The 20,362-nt window shown below is 48.6% G+C and overlaps 1 protein-coding gene across 1 annotated transcript in view; it reads left to right on the top strand.

Moving 5' to 3' along the window:
* Positions 1-14,902: 14,902 nt before the first annotated feature.
* man1a2 (mannosidase, alpha, class 1A, member 2) overlaps positions 14,903-20,362 on the top strand; it is a 136,291-nt gene continuing 130,831 nt past the window's right edge. Inside the window, exons 1-2 of the mRNA XM_030111875.1 lie at positions 14,903-15,124; positions 16,376-16,917. Of these exons, the coding sequence (XP_029967735.1) occupies positions 16,604-16,917 (314 nt within the window). The 5' untranslated portion in view covers positions 14,903-15,124; positions 16,376-16,603. The remainder of the gene's footprint in view (positions 15,125-16,375; positions 16,918-20,362) is intronic.

The raw sequence follows: 20,362 nt of genomic DNA on the forward strand, positions 1-20,362 counted from the left end.
TGTTTAGGATTACTATTGCAACAACACATCATCAGCAGGGTAAAACTAACCTGTCTCACGACGGTCTAAACCAGCTCACGTTCCCTGTTAGTGGAGAACAATCCAACGCTTGGTGAATTCTGCTTCACAATGACAGGAAGAGCCGACATCCAAGGATCAAAAAGCGACGTCGCTATGAACGCTTGGCCGCCACGAGCCAGTTCTCCCTGTGGGAACTTTTCTGACACCTCCTGCTTAAAACCCAAAAAGTCAGAAGGATCGTGAGACTCCCAAATTTTTTTTTGCAGACAGAAGTTTGCGTTGCGTTCCTACGCACAATTATTGTCAGATTTTCCCGCAGAGTTTTATTGGTAAGGCCCCTGGACTTTTTGCGTTGTTTTTGTGTGGTATGCATGGCAGACATGTGGAGGAGGCCCAGTCTGAGCCGGTCCTGGTGGGTCGATACTCAGCGTGGACACAGTGTCTGCATTGGGATTCATCCACTTGGACCAGTGCCTGTGCTTTCTGGGGCCCACTTCCTGCTCCAGGCTGCGAGCTGACCTGCTGGGCTTCACCTCAGCGCTGAGCTCTGCGTTCTGTTTTGCTTCTCAGTTTCATTGATTAGAGTTTTCCACCGGGACAGGCGAACCATTCAGACACAAGAGGACTGTTCCTCTGGGTTTTCCTTCCTCTGGTTCTTCATCAGAGGTCATGAAGCACAGAGGAGATGCTAGTTAACCAACGCTAACACCACCCGTCTGACTGACAGCCAGGGACAAAACACAGGGTTCATTTACAGCCACAGCTAAATCTCAACTGTTCACATCACCTACACCTGGAATGGACACCAGTGATCACTGATCACTCGGGGTTTTAACCCTGACCCTACAACCCAGTCCCACCTTGAGCTGGCCTCACCAGAAAATAAACCCACAACAGCCTTTACAGTTTGTCTTGGTTTGGCAGGGTATATATTTTCTCAAAACCAACCTAAAGGACTTGAGTCTCATCATGAAGCTTTCTGGAGCAGAATTCAGGGAAATGTCCAAGAAAAGGATCTTCTAGAACTGTTGCATTGTGGGTGTTTTCCCCCGCTCCCTCTGACAGCCTGGCTGTGAGGCTGATGCTCGTTATGTAGCTTTCATGGAGCATCGATGTCTCAGTCGGGCCTCAGTCATGTGTTCTGGATCTTTAGTTTTCTTGGAAATTCTCGGCATCTGCGTGGTGGTTTGACCTGACTGAATCCTGATGGGTTGGTTTTGGCCCCTGGGCCTTTGACCCCCCCTGTTGTGAAACTTGCTGAACGTGCATATAGATGCCCCGGTTTGTGGCCGAAGCCTCCCGGTGTAATTCTTCCTAAATGCTGCTGGATCTCAGGAAATCAGGAGCGACTTGGTTCCTTTTCCTCTCTCCCTGTAGATTCTCTGGGAAAACAACCCGACTCTCAGCACACCGCTTCACCCCAGAGAAACACACGTTACCCAAACCGCTCTGCTTTACTGTTTTCCTAATATAGTTTGGACTGGAGTCAAACTAATGCTGGCATTAAGCTCTCCTCACTTCCAGCTCAATTAAAGGCTTCATCTGTAGAGCTCAGAAGATTGGAAAAAGGGCATTTTGTTCTCCGCTGTTCCATAAAATCTCTTTAAGACGCCAGTGCTGAGATATGCTTATTAGCCTAATGATACTTACAAAGGCCTCTTTGTTTTACACTGTCCTCTCTTGCTCTTAACAGTCCAGTGATTTGCAGTTCACAGGAAATCTGTGGAAAAGAAAAGTTGAAAGTAAGCTGTGGGGTTTGTGTTAAATGTGGGTCTAATTCACACGGCCCGACGTCAGCCTGACCACTGGCACCACGCTGGGAAGCCCGTCAGCGTCCCCCGAGCGCTTCAGCTCAACAACTTACATAGCGAGCACAACACCCAATACAAAACAGACTGACACGGTAAATCCACCAGAGTTTAATTCATTCTGACTGTTCAGGAGGGAAATAGTGAAATATTTCTACTCTTTGCAACTGTACTTGAGTAGATCTTCCAGCTCTTTTTGAGGACTTCTTACTTCTACTCTGTATATGAAGACACAACTCTGTCCTTTCTCCTCACAGTCTTCACACTGACCCACTCCTCACTGAAACCAGACTCCAGCCTCTGCTGGGGAAAAAGAAGCCACTGCTGAAGTTCAGAACAGCTGTGATTCCAGGCAAGCTCCAGCAGGGGGCGATGATGTTGGGTTCAAATTGAACCCCAGTTCCATGAGAACCCATTAGAACCCATTCAGAAATGCTGAATATCAGAGTGTAAACAACCACATTAATCCTGGTTCCAGACCAGGTTCTAGTCTCTGTCTCAAGTTCCTTCTGGACCAGACTCTGATTTTCATTTCAGTCTGTTGATTTGGTTTTAGGAGGTAAAGTTTATCATAAATCAGTCAATCGTCCTGCTGGAAGCTTCAGAACGCTGTGAGGGACGCCATGTTAGCTCCGCCCATCTTTTAATGATTGACGCACAGGTGTGTCAGATATAATGTGGGATGCAAAGAGTCCCTGGAGACGGTCTAATCAGGACCGAGAGGAAGGAGCGGATTTCCTCACTGCGCTCCAGCTGCAGGTCTGACCAGCACTGAAGGTCAACCCGACTGTACTCAGCAGATGGATTTTTTCCTGAGTACAGTCGGGTTGACCTTCAGTGCTGGTCAGACCTGCAGCTGGAGCGCAGTGAGTAAATCCGCTCCTTCCTCTCAGAGTACGGCGTGACAGATGTTTGATTCCTTTATCCTGAAGAGACACAACATCCTTTTCTTCTCCCACACTCGTAGTGACGCCACAGGAGATTGTCTTCAGTGATTCCTGTTTGTTGGTGTAATGACAGTATTGTAACAAGTGACCGTCCCCCTGCCATCATATCTCTGGTTCTTCACAGCTTACAACGTTCTGACGTTTCAACGCTATCGACTGTATAGAACACTTTACAGAATAAATCAGTCTTTTCTTGAAACTAACAGCAGCCCTGCTGTCTGCTCTCATGGCTGAGGACGCTCTCAAAGCATTCTGAGAGGGAACGACTGGATTTATCTTCTAAAATCTAAGAAATGGATAAACAAGAATTATGCACTAACTGATACTTTTCGACAGTACTACATAAGATTACAACTCCAAACTAAATGTGACCTCCTCATCACCGATCAAGCACAAAATCTTTTGCTAAAAAACCAAAACACTCATTATGGACCTGGAGAAAAGTCTTGACAATAGCCTGTTAACCAGCTGAAGGCTCATGTCAAACAGCTCTGGCAATGGAACTACGACGACAAATCCCTCTGAATTAATAATGTATTTATAGAATTCTACTCATGGTTCAGTGGAGATGAAACATCAGTCAAAGCTCTCCTCCACTCTCTGCCCATAATGAATGTATTACATCGTGAGAGGCTGAAAAAGCATTTTCATATGAGAGGATGTACTTATTTTCAGTTCTGGAAAAATTTGGATGAAGGTACCGTAATCATGTATAGCAGGGGTGGGCAACTGAAATGATGGAGAGGGCCAGTACTTTTTTTGTCAACACTACCAGAGGGCTGCATAAGACTGCACTCTTAACCAGATATGATAAAACTGCCATTTTACACGTTTGTATGATTTACTGGCCCAACACACAGTACAATCACTTCACATATTCATTATCACATGCAGGTAAAAAGGTTGTAATCTTCTCTGAAAATAAGAATACATAAGGTTGGAAGCCAACAAAAAAATAACCAAATACTGTTTTTTTTTTGTTAGTTTGTTTTTTTTTTTAGTGCAAAGGGCTCTTATGAATAAAACATACAAATCAACCCTTTTCAAATATGGCAAGAAGCTACAGAAAAGCATAACATCAATTGCAATTACAGAACTTTTGTGAATTTTTAAACTACACTATTCTATATGTATATATGTATATATATGTGTGTGTGTGTGTGTGTGTGTGTGTGTGTGTGTGTGTGTGTGTGTGTGTGTATATATATATATATATATATATATATATACACACATGAAAAATACAAATCATCTCATCTCACTCAACTCCGGTTTTTTGACACCTGGACCTTATTTCTAGGTGAGTCATGCTCATATACTCACTCAGACAAACATGGTGCAGCTCGGAGTCCTTCAGAAGTTATTTAGATCCAACCGATTTAGCGGCACTTAGCGGGGGCCACAGCAATGGAGCTTTAGCGCGGGACATAATCTCTGCAAAATCGCTCATTTCGGCTATATTTCTTAATCCATTGCCAGTGTTATCATAAAGTCAGCTCATCTACCGTCTTCAGGTGGGTCAACTGTCAGTTTTCGCTAACTTAGCCACAGTTAGCTCGGATGGGAACGTTGGAGCTCCTCTCCCCAGCAGAGAAGCACTTTGAGTCGGCCTGGCTGTCACGGCGCCTGGACGTCTGACTCGCCGGGAGGCTGCATAAAGTCAGCTCGTCTACCGTCTTCAGGTGGGTCAGCTGACCCGCCTGAAGACGGTCAGACGGCCAGGGGCGGCCGGCGCGTGTGTCCGGTTGCCTGCCTGCAGAGCCGGGCCTGGAGGCTAGGCCGCTGGGTCGGGGGAACTGTCCAAAACTGCGGCGGCGCTGGGTGCCATGCCGGGCAGGGGGCCCCGTGGCGGCCCCGGGTTGCCTTTCGGTCCGGGGTTGGATGCTCAAAGCTCTGCTCTGCTGTGGTCTGATGGGATTTGCTGTGCTTCACTCTACTCTGACACCGTGCTAACTTGGCCACAATTAGCTCGGATGGGAACATTGCGGAGCTCCTCTCCACCTCCGTGGTTATGCGGCGGGTCCCCGCGCGCTCCGCGGCCGGCACGGAGCGCGTCTCCGCCCGGGAGCAGAGATCCGGAGCTCTCCCATCAGCCTCCGTGGGGCAGCTCCGGGCCGTTTACCCAATTGGCCCCAACTCGGCCCCTGGAAGCCGCGGCCTGCTTCACGTGCTTCCGTGGAGCAAGCCGCGGCGTGGCAGCTCCGGATCTCCGCTCCCGGGCGGAGACGCGCTCCGTGCTGGCCGCGGAGCGCGTGGGGAACCGCCGCATAACCACGGAGGTGCGTGAAGCAGGCCGCGGCTGCTGGAGCTCTCCCGTCGCCTCCGTGGAGCAGCTCCGGGCCGTTTACCCAATCGGCCCTAACTCGGCCCCTGGAAGTCAGGCACCCAGGCGCCGTGACAGCCGAGGCTGACTCAAAGTGCCTCTCTGCTGGGGAGAGGAGCTCCAATGTTCCCATCCGAGCTAATTGTGGCTAAGTTAGCGAAAACGGTCAGCTGACTCACCTGAAGACGGTAGACGAGCTGACTTTATGATAACACTGGCAATGGATGAAGAAATATAGCCAAAATGAGCGATTTTGCAGAGATTATGTCCCGCGCTAAAGCTCACTTGCCGTGGCCCCCGCTACAATCTGTTGGATCTAAATAACTTCTGGACTCCGAGCTGCACGATGTTTGTCTGAGTGAGTATATGAGCATGACTCACCTAGAAATAAGGTCCAGGTGTCAAAAAACCGGAGTTGACTTTAAATTAAAATCTTTCATTGCAGGTCGGTGTAGTGTTCTGATAAATAATACAGTCTATCGCGAGACTAGAGTAGCGACACTCGCGAGATTAGAAGAGAAAATCCGGAAGCATGTTGGAGCCAAAAAAGTGTGTTGAATAAAGACCATAAAAATGGATATTCCGTTTCCGTGGGTGATTCCTAACACACCACAACTGGCGACGAGGATGTGCCCGACAGCATAGCAGGACGGAAATAAAAGCCCTCTCAGCTGTCGTCAGATGAAAAGGCAGAAAAAAAAATCTGCTGCTCACGGCCGTGCAGGGACAGTGCGCCGAACGTCGGAGCCTCAATTCCGGATCTTCACTGGAAACTGCGGCGGCATTCTTTCAGGGAAGTGGAGCATGTTTTCTGTGTGATGCCATAACGTTTAATCATCGGAATTGAGCGTGCATATGCCAAAATTACTGCTCACAAAACCCATTAGAAGCCTCATTTGAACCCGGAAGTGAATATGGCTCAGGCTGTCGCGCTGGGTGGGCTCACACCACCGAAGCCATTAGATACTGTCGGCGAGCCTGAAACTTTACATCAAAGATGGCAAATGTGGAAAGATGAACTTGAGATATACATCACAGCGTCAGGAGTTGTGAATGCTGAACAGAAGAGAGCTGTGTTATTGTTAACAGGGGGAGAGGGACTGTGTGAGATATGGAAAAATTTCACTGATGAGCAGAAAGCCCACCAACCCGAACATGATCAGCAACCTGCAAGAGATGTATTTCAAGTAGCCATCCAGCTGTTCAACAACACATTTGAATTGAGGGAGAACATACCAAAAGCCTGTACAAAGTTCTGGGAAACAGAGCCAAATGCTGGTGAGACAATAAATAATTTCATCACACGCCTAAAAGTACAAGTGAAAACATGCAACTTCGACGCTGAAGCTGATAACCATGTAAGAGATAAGGTACTTTTGCACATTAAAAGTTCTGAGTTAAAAGCCAAATTATACAGAGAGGATAATCTAACACTGGAACGCCTTATTCAAGTAATTGGCTCATACCACCACAAGGAGGCACTAATTCTCAGTTCTCCAGCAAACACAAACCATGTCTCAGGCAGAGCAAAGCCCAAACCTAAGCCCAAGGCACCATCACAGTCTGGGTGCTACAAGTGTGGGGCGCAAGGACACATAGGTCGTGAATGCATCCGATTCAAGAACCACAAGTGCAGCCACTGTGGGAAAAAGGGACACTTTGATGATCTCTGTTTTCACAAAGATAAATTCAAATCAAACCAGGATGACAAGCCAAGCGCACAAGGTCACCGCAGAGACTCAGGTCGCAGCAAGGATGATCCAAAGCAAAGCAAATGCCGAAGTAAAAAGGGCCAACATAGGGTAGAAGAAGGAGAAAGCAACGGCTCACGGAGTGACCTATTCAAGATATCTAAAGCTGAGGACACCATAGATTTGCGCCTGAACGGTTACATCTTACCCATGGTGATAGACTCTGGTGCTCACCACAACACGCTGTCTGTGCATGACTTCAAAAGGCTACAGAAGGCCAGGCCTGAAATCAGCCTGCAACCTGCTTCTACAAAACTATATCCGTATGCCAGCAAGCAAGCCCTCACGCTCTTAGGAAAATGCACACTTGAAGTTGAAGTCCCAAACACAACACGACATGCCAGTGCGTCATTCTTCGTGGTGCCACAAGCACAAGCATCACTCTTAAGCAGCAGGACCAGCAAAGAGTTAGGACTGTTGAGAGTCGGCATCGACGCCAACATCCTGAGCTGTTCTGGAACTGACATATGGTCAAGCCTACGTACAAAGTACCCTCAGGTCTTTACTGGACTGGGGAAACTCAAGAACTACCAGCTCAGACTTAAAATTGACCCAAAAGTCACTCCCGTGATTCAGCCCGTGCGGAGGATTCCATTCAACAGACGACAGCGCGTCATTGAAAAATTACAAGAGCTAGTGGACTTGGACGTCATTGAGCGAGTGACAGAACCAGCTCATTGGGTGAATCCACTAGTCACTGTGGAGAAAAAACCAGAAAATGATCACAAACATGGAGATGTGCGAATCTGCATTGACATGAGGAGGGCCAATGCGGCCATCGTCCGTGAACGTCATCCGGTACCCACCATCGACGAAACCATCCAGGAAATGGCCGGTGGGAAGTACTTCTCCAAAATCGACCTCAACATGGCGTATCACCAAGTAGAGCTCCACCCCGACTCCAGAGAAATCACCACATTCGCCGCACCTGGGGAACTCTACAGATACAAAAGGCTTTTGTTCGGAGTGAACATGGCCTCTGAAAAATTCCAACAGATAATCAGCCAGGTTATCAAAGACTGCCCAGGCGTGTACAACATGTCGGACGACATAGTTGTAGTTGGCAGCACCGAAACAGAACATGACACAAGGCTGGCTACCATGGTGCAGCGGCTAGCTGAGAGAGGACTGACAGTCAATGAGAAGAAGTGCCAGATCAAACTGACATCCATCAACTACATGGGTCATGTCCTATCACAAGAAGGCCTGAAAGTGTCAGGTGAAAAAGTCAAGGCCATCGCGCATGCTCCCCCACCAACTGACGCGTCACAAATGCGCAGCTTCCTCGGATTGGCCCAGTTCTGTGCAAAGTTCGTCCCACAGTTCGCCACAATAACTGCGCCTCTCTGGGAGCTCACTAAGCAAGATGCTGAGTGGAAATGGGAATAGGAGGAACAGTGTGCGTTTGACAGGCTTAAAGATGCTTTGATCGATGCCCCTGTCATGGCATACTACTCAGTTGGAAGACCGACCCGAATCACCTGTGATGCTTCCCCCATCAGCGTAAGCGCTATTCTAGAGCAACAACAGACAGATGGGGTCTGGAAGCCAGTGTATTACGCCAGCAGGAAACTGACACCCACTGAGACACGCTACTCTCAGTTCGAAAGAGAAGCTCTCGGAGTATTCTGGGCCTGTCGAAAGTTCAGCTTGTACCTCATCGGATGTGAATTCAAGATCCTCACAGATCACAAAGCGCTGGTGAAAGTGCTATCACCAAACTCACTGCCTCCATCAGCCAGAGTGGAACGGTGGTTGCTGTACTTGCAGCAGTTCACCTACCAGGTAGTCCACATTCCCGGCCGAACCAACAAGGCCGACCCCCTGAGTCGTCAACCCGTTGGCTGCTCCGACAGAGCTGAGGAAAGAGAAACAGATGAATACATCTACAGCGTCATCAAAGATTCCACACCTCATGATCTAACACCTTGTGAGATCGAGCAGGTTTCAAAGGATGATCCAAACATCTCCAAGCTACGTCAAGCAATACAGGAAAATGACTGGACCTACTTTAAAGGCACAGCATACCAGGCGGTCAAAGATGAACTTTGGACGGCTGGACAGCTGGTCATGCGAGGAAGTAGGATTGTGATTCCCGAGGGCCTGCAAGAACATGTTCTAGAGCTAGGACATGAAGGACATCAAGGGATTGTAAGAACAAAGAACCGACTGCGAACTAAAGTCTGGTGGCCCGAGATGGACAAAATGGTTGAGAAGAAAGTAAAGCAGTGCTACCCATGTCAAGTGATTGGCAAGAACGCTCCACCAGAAGAGTTAGAGCGCACACCCTTACCAGACCAACCCTGGACTTACCTAGCAGTTGATCTACTGAGCATCTCTGAAGGTAACTACCTGCTTGTTGTCATTGATTATTACTCCAGATGGCCTGAGGTTGCCTACATGAGAGTCACAAACGCCACCAATGTGATTAATGCCCTCGAAATGATGTTCCAGATTCATGGCTACCCCAAGCATCTGAGAAGTGATAACGGACAGCCATTTGCATCCAGAGAGTTCCATGATTACCTCACTGCGCATGGCATCCAGCAACTGAAAGGAGTGCCATACTGGCCTCAGTCAAATGGGGAAGTGGAAAGGTTAAACAGGACAATTCTGAAATCAGTGAAGATAGCCAAGATTGAAAAGAAAGACTGGAGGGTCACACTGAAGAGTTTTCTGTTTCACTACCGCACCACTCCTCACACTGTCACTGGAGTGTCCCCGGCAAAGCTGTTGATGAACAGAGAGGTCCGTGACAAACTGCCCAGCTTCACGGGTATGCCTGCTGACAGTGAGGAACGTCATGCCGCAGCTTCAGAAGAAATTCATGACAAGGATGCTCTGAATAAGTTGAAACGCAGCATTGCTGCTGATCAGAGAAGAGGAGCCAAAGATCAGGAAATAAAACCAGGAGACACCGTTCTTTGCAAGAACCAACACAAGTCCAACAAGCTAGACCCAAACTTTGAGTCACAGCCATACGAAGTCATCAGTAAACAAGGAAATGCAGTCATAATCCAACAGCCCTACAGCCCACCCAAAATGAGAAATGCCGCTCATGTGAAGAAGTTCACTGGGGATGTCAGCCTCAGCGGCCCCTCCAATCCAAATTCGAGTCTGGCGGTGGCTGTGTCTGTCCCAGTCACCGCTCCCATAACCACCCATTTCCCCCGTTCCACAGGTCCAGAGCCCATGGCAGCAGTGCCATCACCTGATGTTCCCGTGAAGTCGACTCACGTCAGGTCTCCACCTGTGTGGCAGAAGGACTATGTGATGTCTACCTGAACTCTTGACTTTGATTTTCGGGGAACGGGGTGATTTTGTTGTTTAAAAAGAGGGAAGGGTGAATTATTTTTGAATTATTTTTGAATTTACAGTACATACAGCAGAAGTTTATTTTTGCATTGTGATTTAAGAGAAGAGAATACTCAATGTTAACATGTGGAGATAAGTTACCTCTCAACATAGTATAGCTACAGTGATGTAGATATGATTTATTTTCTTTTAAGTCTGCCTTCAGGAAGTTCATTGTTAAAAAGAGGGAAGATGTAGTGTTCTGATAAATAATACAGTCTATCGCGAGACTAGAGTAGCGACACTCGCGAGATTAGAAGAGAAAATCCGGAAGCATGTTGGAGCCAAAAAAGTGTGTTGAATAAAGACCATAAAAATGGATATTCCGTTTCCGTGGGTGATTCCTAACACACCACAGTCGGGTCTCCAAGCAGACCAAGCACACCACCTGGCGGCCAAAGTATGTCATTACAACTGAATCAGTGCGGCAAAACACACATTTTTTTTTATCATTTTCAAAAATTATTTTAAGGGCTGTACGGAGTGAGGGTGCCGTATGCGGCCTGCGGGCTGCCAGTTGCCCATCCCTGATGTATAGGTTGGATCGAACTCCCACTGTGGCAGTTCAAACTGACGGTATCATTTCTCAACTGTTGGCTCTAGAACAGGGGTTCTCAAATACAAATCTTCAAGGTCCACATTTGTTTTTTTCCAAAAAAGCATGGGTCCGGGCTTCTCAGGCGCCCTAGATGAACCCGAGCGGGAGCGGGGGGGGGGGGGGGGGCGGATACCAAGCGATACTGAGCGATGCTGGGCAGTGCCGAGCAGTGCGGTGCGACGGAGCGTGCCGCAGAGCAGTGCTCACACTGAACACGGAGCGTGGGGGCGCCCCTTGTACGGCCACGGCGGCGGCCGTCCGTCCCATGTTGGTGGCAGCATGCACGCTCTCTCAGCCAGTCAGCGCATCGTTGTCTTCTCTCAAACACACACATGCATGCACGTACACACGCACACACACAGCACGCAGGGCGCTGAGCACATGCAACAGAAGTGGAAACATGAGAGATATTTGACTAAAAATGAAACAAAAATTAGCGATGGAATAGAAGCACATCGTGATAGATTGGTGATTAATAAAATAATATGTTTAAAAAAGGATTTTTTTTCGTTTTTTGTGGAAAAGTGCCATTTGCCCTGGGTCCACAGCACGTCGTGGACCACAGTCCGCTAATTGAGGAATCCGGCTCTAGAACATGGGAGTGGTCCAGGCTGCCCACTAAGGCCAGCTCTCTTTGACCCAGTACCAACCCTGTCCTTCACTACAGCCTGGAATTACTGAGATGAGGAGAAGGGACTGATCATAAAGTTTCCTTTTAGGCAGATGACCTTTGTTAAACAGTTCAGATCTGTCAAATTCACGACCAGCAGCGTCTTTGTATCCACTGAGTACCGATATCGAGATACAAGATAAATCTACACAAAAGTAAACTTTTTCTAATTAACATGGAAGAATTTGATCTAAATAACAACAGCATACCGTTTCAAATTGAAAATAGCCAAGTCACTGGCTTTGGAGAAGTAAATAAGAAAATTAGAAAAAAAAGAAAAAAAAAAAACTTTTTCAAGAAAACTTTGTGGCTTTGTTAAAAACAGGTGAAGATCTACAGCAGTGGTCCTCTCTCACATGGTCCCTTGCTGACTGTATAAATTCCATAAAAATGAGTATTCTCCCCAAAATTGCATATTTATTCCAATGCGAGCCAGTCATCCCAAAATCCTTCTCTTCTTTAGATTTGTTCGTCTCTTCTTTCAGTGGAACCATAAAAACCCGTGCCTCCTTTAGAGACACCAAGGCGATGGGGGCATGGAGCTCCCTGACTTCACTACCACTGGCTCTCATCGTGGGTTCACTTCTAGCTCCAGCCCAGCAGTACGGTCAGCTCCAGCCTCTCTGAGGACCAAACCCTGCCAGGACATTCCCTCCCAGCACTCCCCGGTGCTCCACCTCACAACTCACACTCCTCAACAAAACCAACAGAGAATCCGGTTGCTCATCATACTCTGAGGCTGCGGATCCAGAGAGGTGTCACATTCCCAGATCAGAGAAAATACAGGTTCTGCTTTGACTCATTACCCTGACGAACCCAACGCCAACCCAACTGACACTCTTCTATCCTTTGACCCTTTGTCTCAAGATGCTCTGGCAGCTCTGCACAGGAAGCCCTGGGTGAAACGTAAACCTCTGAACAGGATCGAAGCAGCTTGAGAACATGTTTTGGTACAGACAATACCTGCTGATCTGTGGGACTCCATTATTGCCTCAATCTGCTAATCTTCACTCTGTATAAGCCATTGCTTGATACAATTGAAGGTTGTCCATCGGGCCCACATGCCTAAAGTCAAATTGTCCTGCATTTACCTGGATATCGCCCTGACATGTGGTAAATGCACAGACAGCTGTGCTGAGTCGATAGCAGACCACGGATCCCACCAGACCTCAACCCAATGCAGAGGAAAACTGAAACAATCTGGAGCGACTACAGAGAAAACAAGGACCATAAATCAAAGAGCGGCGCAAACCAAAAACCATGGAGATGGTTCCACCAAATGGATTCAATGTACAGCCACTGGTGTTACTCCGAAATCCGTGACCCGTCAGAATCTGTGACTGCAGGGGGCGGTAGTGGGTCTGTTTCAGTATCGTCGTTTCAAAAGACGAGAAAAGACTGTTTTATTCAAGTCTGAGTTTATCACAATGCAGAGACAGTCAGGTCACACAGATCGAATACACTGACCATGTTAAATTCCAATGCATCTGGGAAAATGTGTAGAGTACTTCGCAAGATTTTAAAAATGGCAAGTTAAACAGCATGTCAAATTCTCCTGACCTAAAGACATAATGAAATAAACGCATGTTCCATCTGTTATAAAGTTACAGTTTCCCACAGGACACCATGGCAGTGCCTCTCTCTGTTAAGTATTACTCCTGACAATGGAGGCTGGGAGGCAGTGGCCGTGTTTCTATGGGCCCCATATAATCGGATTGGAGGTGAAGCAGATTGTAAAAGGTTCATATGAACACCTGAGACGATCCGCTTCACTTGGAGTGGATTGTGTTTCAGATGTGATTGTTCGAGGTCGTTCTCACCGATCAATAATCTGCTCCGTCTGTCATATAAATGCTGCCTGACAGCGGAGCGGATTAAACAGGGATTATTGGTTCCACACATGCGTTCCCTCGTATGTAGTGATGTGTGGCGTGCACAGTCGGGACACAGGAAAGTCAAAAACAAGCAGAAGAACTGGACAGTGGCTGAGAAACACTTTTTAATAAAAACCCTGAGAGAACAAACACTGGAGAGGAGAGATGGAGCCAGCTGTTGAAAGAGCTCGGTGGTACCAGTGTGTGTGTGTGTGTGTGTGTGTGTGTGTGTGTGTGTGTGTGTGTGTGTGTGTGTGTGTGTGTGTATACCATTGTGGTGAAGGTTTGTGTTTTACTGTATTATCTGTTTGATGTGGGAGACACGGATCATAAACCTGAGATCCTAGGGAGAGAGAGAGAGAGAGAGAGAGAGAGAGAGAGAGAGAGAGAGAGAGAGAGAGAAAGAAAGAGAGAGAGAGAGAGAGGCAATGGTTAATGCCACGTAGTGGTGAAACGTGGAGTGAGGAAGGAGAATAGAGAAGCTCAGCTCGGTTCTCCAGCACTCGTAACCTACAGCAGCTTCATTAAGAAAGCGGTCCAGGGAGTCCTGAAGCAGAAGCTTTACGAAACAGAAAGGTCTTAAAGCAGAGACTGAAACTGGTTCCACATGACAGGAGCCTGGTAGCTGAAAGCTCTGCTCCTGTTCTGCTGTTGGCCTCTCAGGTGTTTGGTTTAAGCTGGAATCTGTGCTGGTTCATGGCAGTGTATTGACAAGTCCTTGTTACATCTCAGTTTGAGAATGGGCTGTGCTGCGACTAAAAACTTTAAACACTTGTCTTTAGATATGAACCGGTGTGAGCTGATGATAAAGACAAGACCGAGAAAGGACCGAGACAAGACTAAGAAAGGACTGAGACAAGAGAGACAAGGTCGAGACAAATCTGAGACTTTTAGGAGCCAAGATCTTGAAAAGTGAGGCTGGTCTCAAGACGAAGACTGCTCTATTGAGTCCTACAACACTAGTTTTGTTTATCAGGAGGATAATCGAACAGGAGATACAAGAGAAGGTGTAGGATCAAATATGCATTTCGGGATCACTGTTTGTGTGTGTGTGCCTGGTGTGAATGAATTTTTATACATTATAGCTGTACTGACATAGGTACATAAATATGAACTGCGGTTATATTTATGCCTATCTCTACATGCATGGTTTATGTGTGACATAAAAATGATCCTTCACTCAGTATTATATGAACAGCAGTTATAGTGATGTGTGCACACGTCCATGAAAAGGATAACCCTATAACGAACAGGAAAAAAAGGAAATTATGTTTATTATTGGAGTTTTTCAGAATCTGTACTTCTCAGTAAGGGGTATTCACTAAATTATTTTCAACGAAGAGGTTGTGAAAACATGCAGATTTGAATAAAAAAAATCGCCCACATGAAAGAAAAAACATATGAAATGTTTTTTCCAAGAGAAACGTTTTTACAGACGTGGGGAGGTATTTGTTTCGTGCGGAAACACAGCCGTGGCTGTTACGCTTCGTTTTTTCTCCAGGGAGTGGCTGGCGGCCGGTCCCTGAGCCGGGCAGGCTGTTAGCCGGTGCTGGATCCCGGAGCAGCGGCAGCTTCAGCGGCAGCGGGGCTCCGTTCAGTCCGTCGCCGCAGCCCTCCGGAGCGGCCAGCATCCTCCCAGCGGCCCGCCGAGCTCCGAACGCTATGTGGCCGTGAACCGTTCGGCCGGACAGTGTCGGGACATTTCGTGGACATGAGGACACCGGCGGACCGGGAACCGTGCCGGGCATCGACGATTTTCACCCCGCAAAAGAGAAAAGGTGGTGATGCAGCGCGGCGTCCGCCCGGGAGGGAGCCCGCCGCTGTCAGACCCGACCAGCTAGCATGGCGTTAGCCGCGCAGCGTCGCCGCTCGGCTCGCCCCAGACAGGCTGCCACCGACACGCAGGCGCGGCCCCCGGCCCCGGCTGCCCGTGTCGGCGGTTCGTCCCCCGCTCCGCCGCTCCCCCGTCGGCTTTTATCGCCTCTGTTGCGTATTTCGGTGCTGCTAGCTCGCACTAGCAGAGCTAGCTCGCTCGGTTAGCTAGCATTGTGTTTGGGCTAATCAGCTCGCGCAGACTCGTCGGGTCGGGGAGTGAACCCGGGTCGTGTCGGCGGTGCTGGGGATGCTGAGGACGACGCCGTCGACGCCAGACTGGCAGGTTTTCTGGAGCCGGGGTTGTTGTTATGCTAGCTTTCATAGAAACGTCTTGATCCTCATCCATCCTTCCAGGTTTTGGACTGGATTCAAGCTCCTTCAGGCACATGAGTGTGTGTGAGATGAGAGATTACCATTCAGATGTAATGCAGCACTGGGGACACACTCAGGCTGCTGCCTGTTCTCCAGACGACAGTAAATTGTCATTCCAGTGGATGTAGTCTCATCAGGACGAGCTGGAGGCTGGAGGCAGGACGCAGCAGCAGCAGAGCTGCTTTCATTCTGCGAAGGGCAGCTGATCACGCAGATATCGCACCGCCTCTCCCTCCCCTCAAAGCTCGCTGGACAATATGTTTGTCATTTCTCTCACAGCCGAAGGATTAAGTGTTTCTGTGTGAGCGCGGGGGGAAAAAAGGAGAGATTTGTTCTTAGATGACATGTTGTTAAATTCACCCGCGGCTTCGGGACAGGATTGTTTATTACTCTTAATATTTCAGCTCCCAGCAGATATGTGACACGGCGTCTTCCGGAGCCGTCAGCATGTTTGATTGTAATTGGGAGCTGTTGGGCTCAATAGAAGCCTGTCAGGAGCGCTAGCCCAGACGATACCAGCGCTTACCAGGGACATGCTGCTAGGTGGAGGAGTGACAAGCAAAGGAACGACTATAAAGGCCATCAGCTTCTCTGTCCTGACAGAACAGAGTGCTGACTGTCTGCTGGAGGATGGAGGGGATGGAATGAAGAGAGAGAATGATAAAATGGTGGCAGGTTTCCAGTAACGAAGCTGTAGATGAATTTTCTGAGCCTTGTCTGACAGCAGCTCTGCCCTCCGTGATAACAGAGTAACGTGTCCCTTCTCTCTGCTCCTCTCCCAGAGTCGTCATGACCGTTTTCCTGCTGACTCGTCACTCCTGCGCCGAGGGACCTGGGCCGTTTTCGCTCTCTGGACGTACCCACGCAGGGATGAGATAATAAAGTCAGCCGGGCGGTGCATGCTGCTACGACGACACCTGTGGCACCCGTAGACCCACCCCGCCTCCCCCGCCCCCCTCCGGCCCCCCTCCAGCCCCCTCCCTGAGTTCACAGCGTTTCACCAGTCCAAAATGACGACGCCGGCGCTGCTGCCGCTGTCGGGCCGCAGGATACCCACCCTGTCGCCGGGCGCCTCCTCTTTCCCGCACCACCGCGCCACCTTGAGGCTGTCGGAGAAGTTCATCCTCCTGCTGATTCTCAGTGCCTTCATCACTCTGTGCTTCGGGGCCTTCTTCTTCCTCCCGGACAACTCCAAGCACAAGCGCTTCGACCTGGGCTTGGAGGACGTGCTCATCCCTCACATCGACACGCCGAAAGAGGGGAAGCACGCCTCGGGACAGGTGGTCATACACGGACAGGGAGGACACGACGAGCACAGACACAGGTAGGGACTCGCTTCAGCTCTCACAGCGCCGTGTGGACGCAGCGGCGGTCCGTTTGGTGGACACGGCGGTCTGTTTGGTGGACAGGGCTTTCTGTTTGGTGGACGCGGCGGTCCGTTTGGTGGACGCGGCGGTCCGTTTGGTGGACGCGGCAGTCCGTTTGGTGGACAGGGCTTTCTGTTTGGTGGACACGGCGGTCTGTTTGGTGGACACGGCGGTCCGTTTGGTGGACACGGCGGTCCATTTGATGGACACGGCGGTCCATTGAGGACGCTTCCAGAACTTGTCCCAGTTGACTTGCCTCATGTCTTAAAGAGTCAAGACGGTCTGTCGTTTGAGTCATTCTCGCTATAATTCCAGTCAGACTCACTTTCAAGAAGATGACTTCCTGTTCCCCAGCCTCGCCTCCAGATCGCCCAGCTGACGGCTCAGACACATCGGCCAGGCAGGAGGAATATTCAGAAGAATCTGGAACTCAGCACTTTCTTGTTTGATGTTTGACTTCAAAATCCACCTTTCCATCGTTCAGCATTAATCTTCAGAGTGTTTGAAACCACTGAAGGTGGTGTGTCCAGAATCTTTCCTGGTGTCGTACAGGAAGCAAACGACCAGCTGACCCGCAGTAAGCTGCGCTTCCTCCTGAGGTCAAAGACAGAAGAGACATAAATAAAAGGGGATGAATTACTGGCGAGAGGAGAACTGCTGTGTCTCAGGCAGGCAGACGGTAGAATACACACATTTAGGGCTTGAAGTTCTGCAAAGCTTGAAGCTGCTGAACATTAGATGGAATGGAGCTATTATCTCTGCAGAAAAGAGTTCTGCTTTTTCTTTAGCACTTTTAAACTGAAGGAAGCAGTAAGTGTGGGGAAGTATGCTTTTATTTATTCAGATTATTGTATTACTTCTTACTTCTGGTCTTTTTTCCAGTTAGTGCTCCTGATTGATGGTTTTACCTCAGAAACAAGAAAAACTGGAGTTCTGTTCCATAGGAACTGAAGCCACGTGGTTTCTGTCAGTTTTGCACCACTGTGAGAAGGCATGATGTGCATCAGGGTTTCTCATCAGGCTTCACGATGAATCGTTAAAGAAATGTGGATTCTCACATTGACACAATCTCATTTAAACTCAGCGATTCTGAAGCTCTTTATGTCACCAGCTGCAATCAAACCAGTGCTGTTATCGTCCTCCGGGACGGCAGCAGCAGGTGTGTGAGATGTTGGCGTTGAACCTGTCCTCCTCGGCGCTGTGTGTCAGCTCATGCAGGCTCTCCTCAGGTTCTCAAACCTTGGCAGGGCGAGGTAGGACTGGATCGTCTGCAGTGTACTCGATTGGGTTCAGCCTTCAAACGCTGGAGCCAGTGAATACACACCGTGATGACCGTCGTCAATAAAAACAGAAGTTTGGCGAGTGAATGTTGGATATCTTTTTGAGTCGTCTGGGACACTTCTACATTAAAGTTTGGCTCTGTTATATTCTCCTGGCTCAGTCAGTTCAGACAGATCAGGAGGAGCAGCCTCCTTTCCCCGCAGGTGGCTCTTGCTGCTCCGCTGGTTGGGGGCTCCCGCCACCCTGCAGGTGAGCCGGTCGTCCTGGTGCTGTGGGCGTGGCTCAGGGTGGAGAGGGATCATGTTTTCCTCTTGTTGTTCCACGCTGGACCAGGTGTCCCCTCCTTTGTTTCCAGGCTTCCTCTGAATCTTCCCACGCTTTGTGTCTCCGTTGGGAGTGATGGTTTAAGAAAGGTTAATGCCGTTAGCGCTGTGCTGTCCTGCAGGCAGATGGTGGTGAACTCCCTGATCCAGAACGGTCTGAAGTCCTCAGTCACCCCGTCACACGCTGAAGGTTGTTGTCAGACACGCAAAAATCCGGCTTGGTTTTGGGCTGCTGTTCAGACGGTCTCTGCTCCGGTCATCCATTACCATTCTGCTCCACTGGAGACGATTAGCTGTCAGACAAATAACTGCGATTGATGAATATATTGTCTGTTTTTTCCTCTTTACATAATTAGTTTTAACAATACACATTCTGAGTTGGACTGTACACTTTAATCATTAGGAGCCGTGACTTAATGATGTTCTGAAACAAAGACATCAGTAACTTCATTCCTTAAAGGTGCATTAAAGAGTTTTTCAACTTTAAAAATACTTATTTTCCACCATAAATATGTTACATGTTTTTAATGATGTGTACAATGTGCCCTGACATATTCATTACCAGTACCTCTAACAGCGCTAAATTGTCACTTGAAAGTTGCAGTGCCGGTCCGGCTCCAGAGTGTTTTTGGGGAGAATTTGAGAGGAATGACGTAATGCACGCTCCGGCTGACCTGATTGAGTTAGGTTTCATTTTGTCCGCCATTACTCCGCCAGATGCTTAGTGAGCAACAACTGAGCAGGATCTTCCAGAAAGTCAGAACAGACTGGCTTCTAGCACTGCCACAGCTCCACAGACTCCACCAGGGAGAAGAAACCTAAATCTTACTTGAGCGTTTCTAAACGAGCGAGGAAGGAGTCTCCCTCTTCCGTGCACACGAGCCACAGGGACGAATTTTTCACTAAGCTGCATTACGCCCAAGGCCTGCAGGGGGCGCTGTTTCACATAAAACGTGCAAACTCCTTAATGCACCTTTAAGAGGATTTATTATCAATCTGCTGCAACGGGGGAAGCATTAAAGGTATAGTGGAGGATCCTTAGAACCAATCAGAATTGTGTGGTTCCAACTCGTGATTGGGCAGTCATAATGCCAGTCAATGTGGGAACACGTTTGTGTGATGACATGTCATGTGGAGTTGCCACCTCTGTGCCGCTCTGGTTTCGAGCCGCATGTGCAGAGCATTGTTCAGGAAGTGACATGTGACCAGCGCACCTCATTCAGAAGCGGCTTGCTCCTCCTGTGAACACCTCCGAAGATGGCGAGCCACAAAAAAAGACCATTGTTTGAGATGGCAGAGGATAGAAGAAAGGCCGTAGAAAAGAAGGCAGAACGCGTGTTTTACTCGCAGATTCCTTTACGAGGTGGCGCATAGAGTTGGGCGGTATCCAAATTTTGATACCGTCATACTGTCTCCACATTTTACCCCGGTATCCGGTATTACCGTGACTAATTAAAAAAATATAACTCAAGGCTCTGAAGGCATCACCAAACTGTTGGCTTGTCCCTACACCGTTCTGAAACTGCAGTGTTTCCCCTACCATTATATTAGGGGGGCGCCCCGCCCCCCAACGGCACCCCCCGCCCCCCCAGAAGGTCAAGTTAAATTAACCCTTTAAGCTCAGACCGGCCCGCCGGCGGGCCGGTCAACTTCTCCCGATCATTTATTAATTATTTAGCATATTCCACAGACGTACTATGTACCGTTAGAAAGCTGATATTCTCATGAATCCGCTGGTATAAACCACTTTCAGATGTGATTACCACAGCGGGTAATATAAACACATTTGTCCAACATA

The sequence above is a fragment of the Salarias fasciatus genome, chromosome 16, assembly GCF_902148845.1.
Source record: "Salarias fasciatus chromosome 16, fSalaFa1.1, whole genome shotgun sequence".
Lineage (NCBI taxonomy): Eukaryota > Metazoa > Chordata > Actinopteri > Blenniiformes > Blenniidae > Salarias > Salarias fasciatus.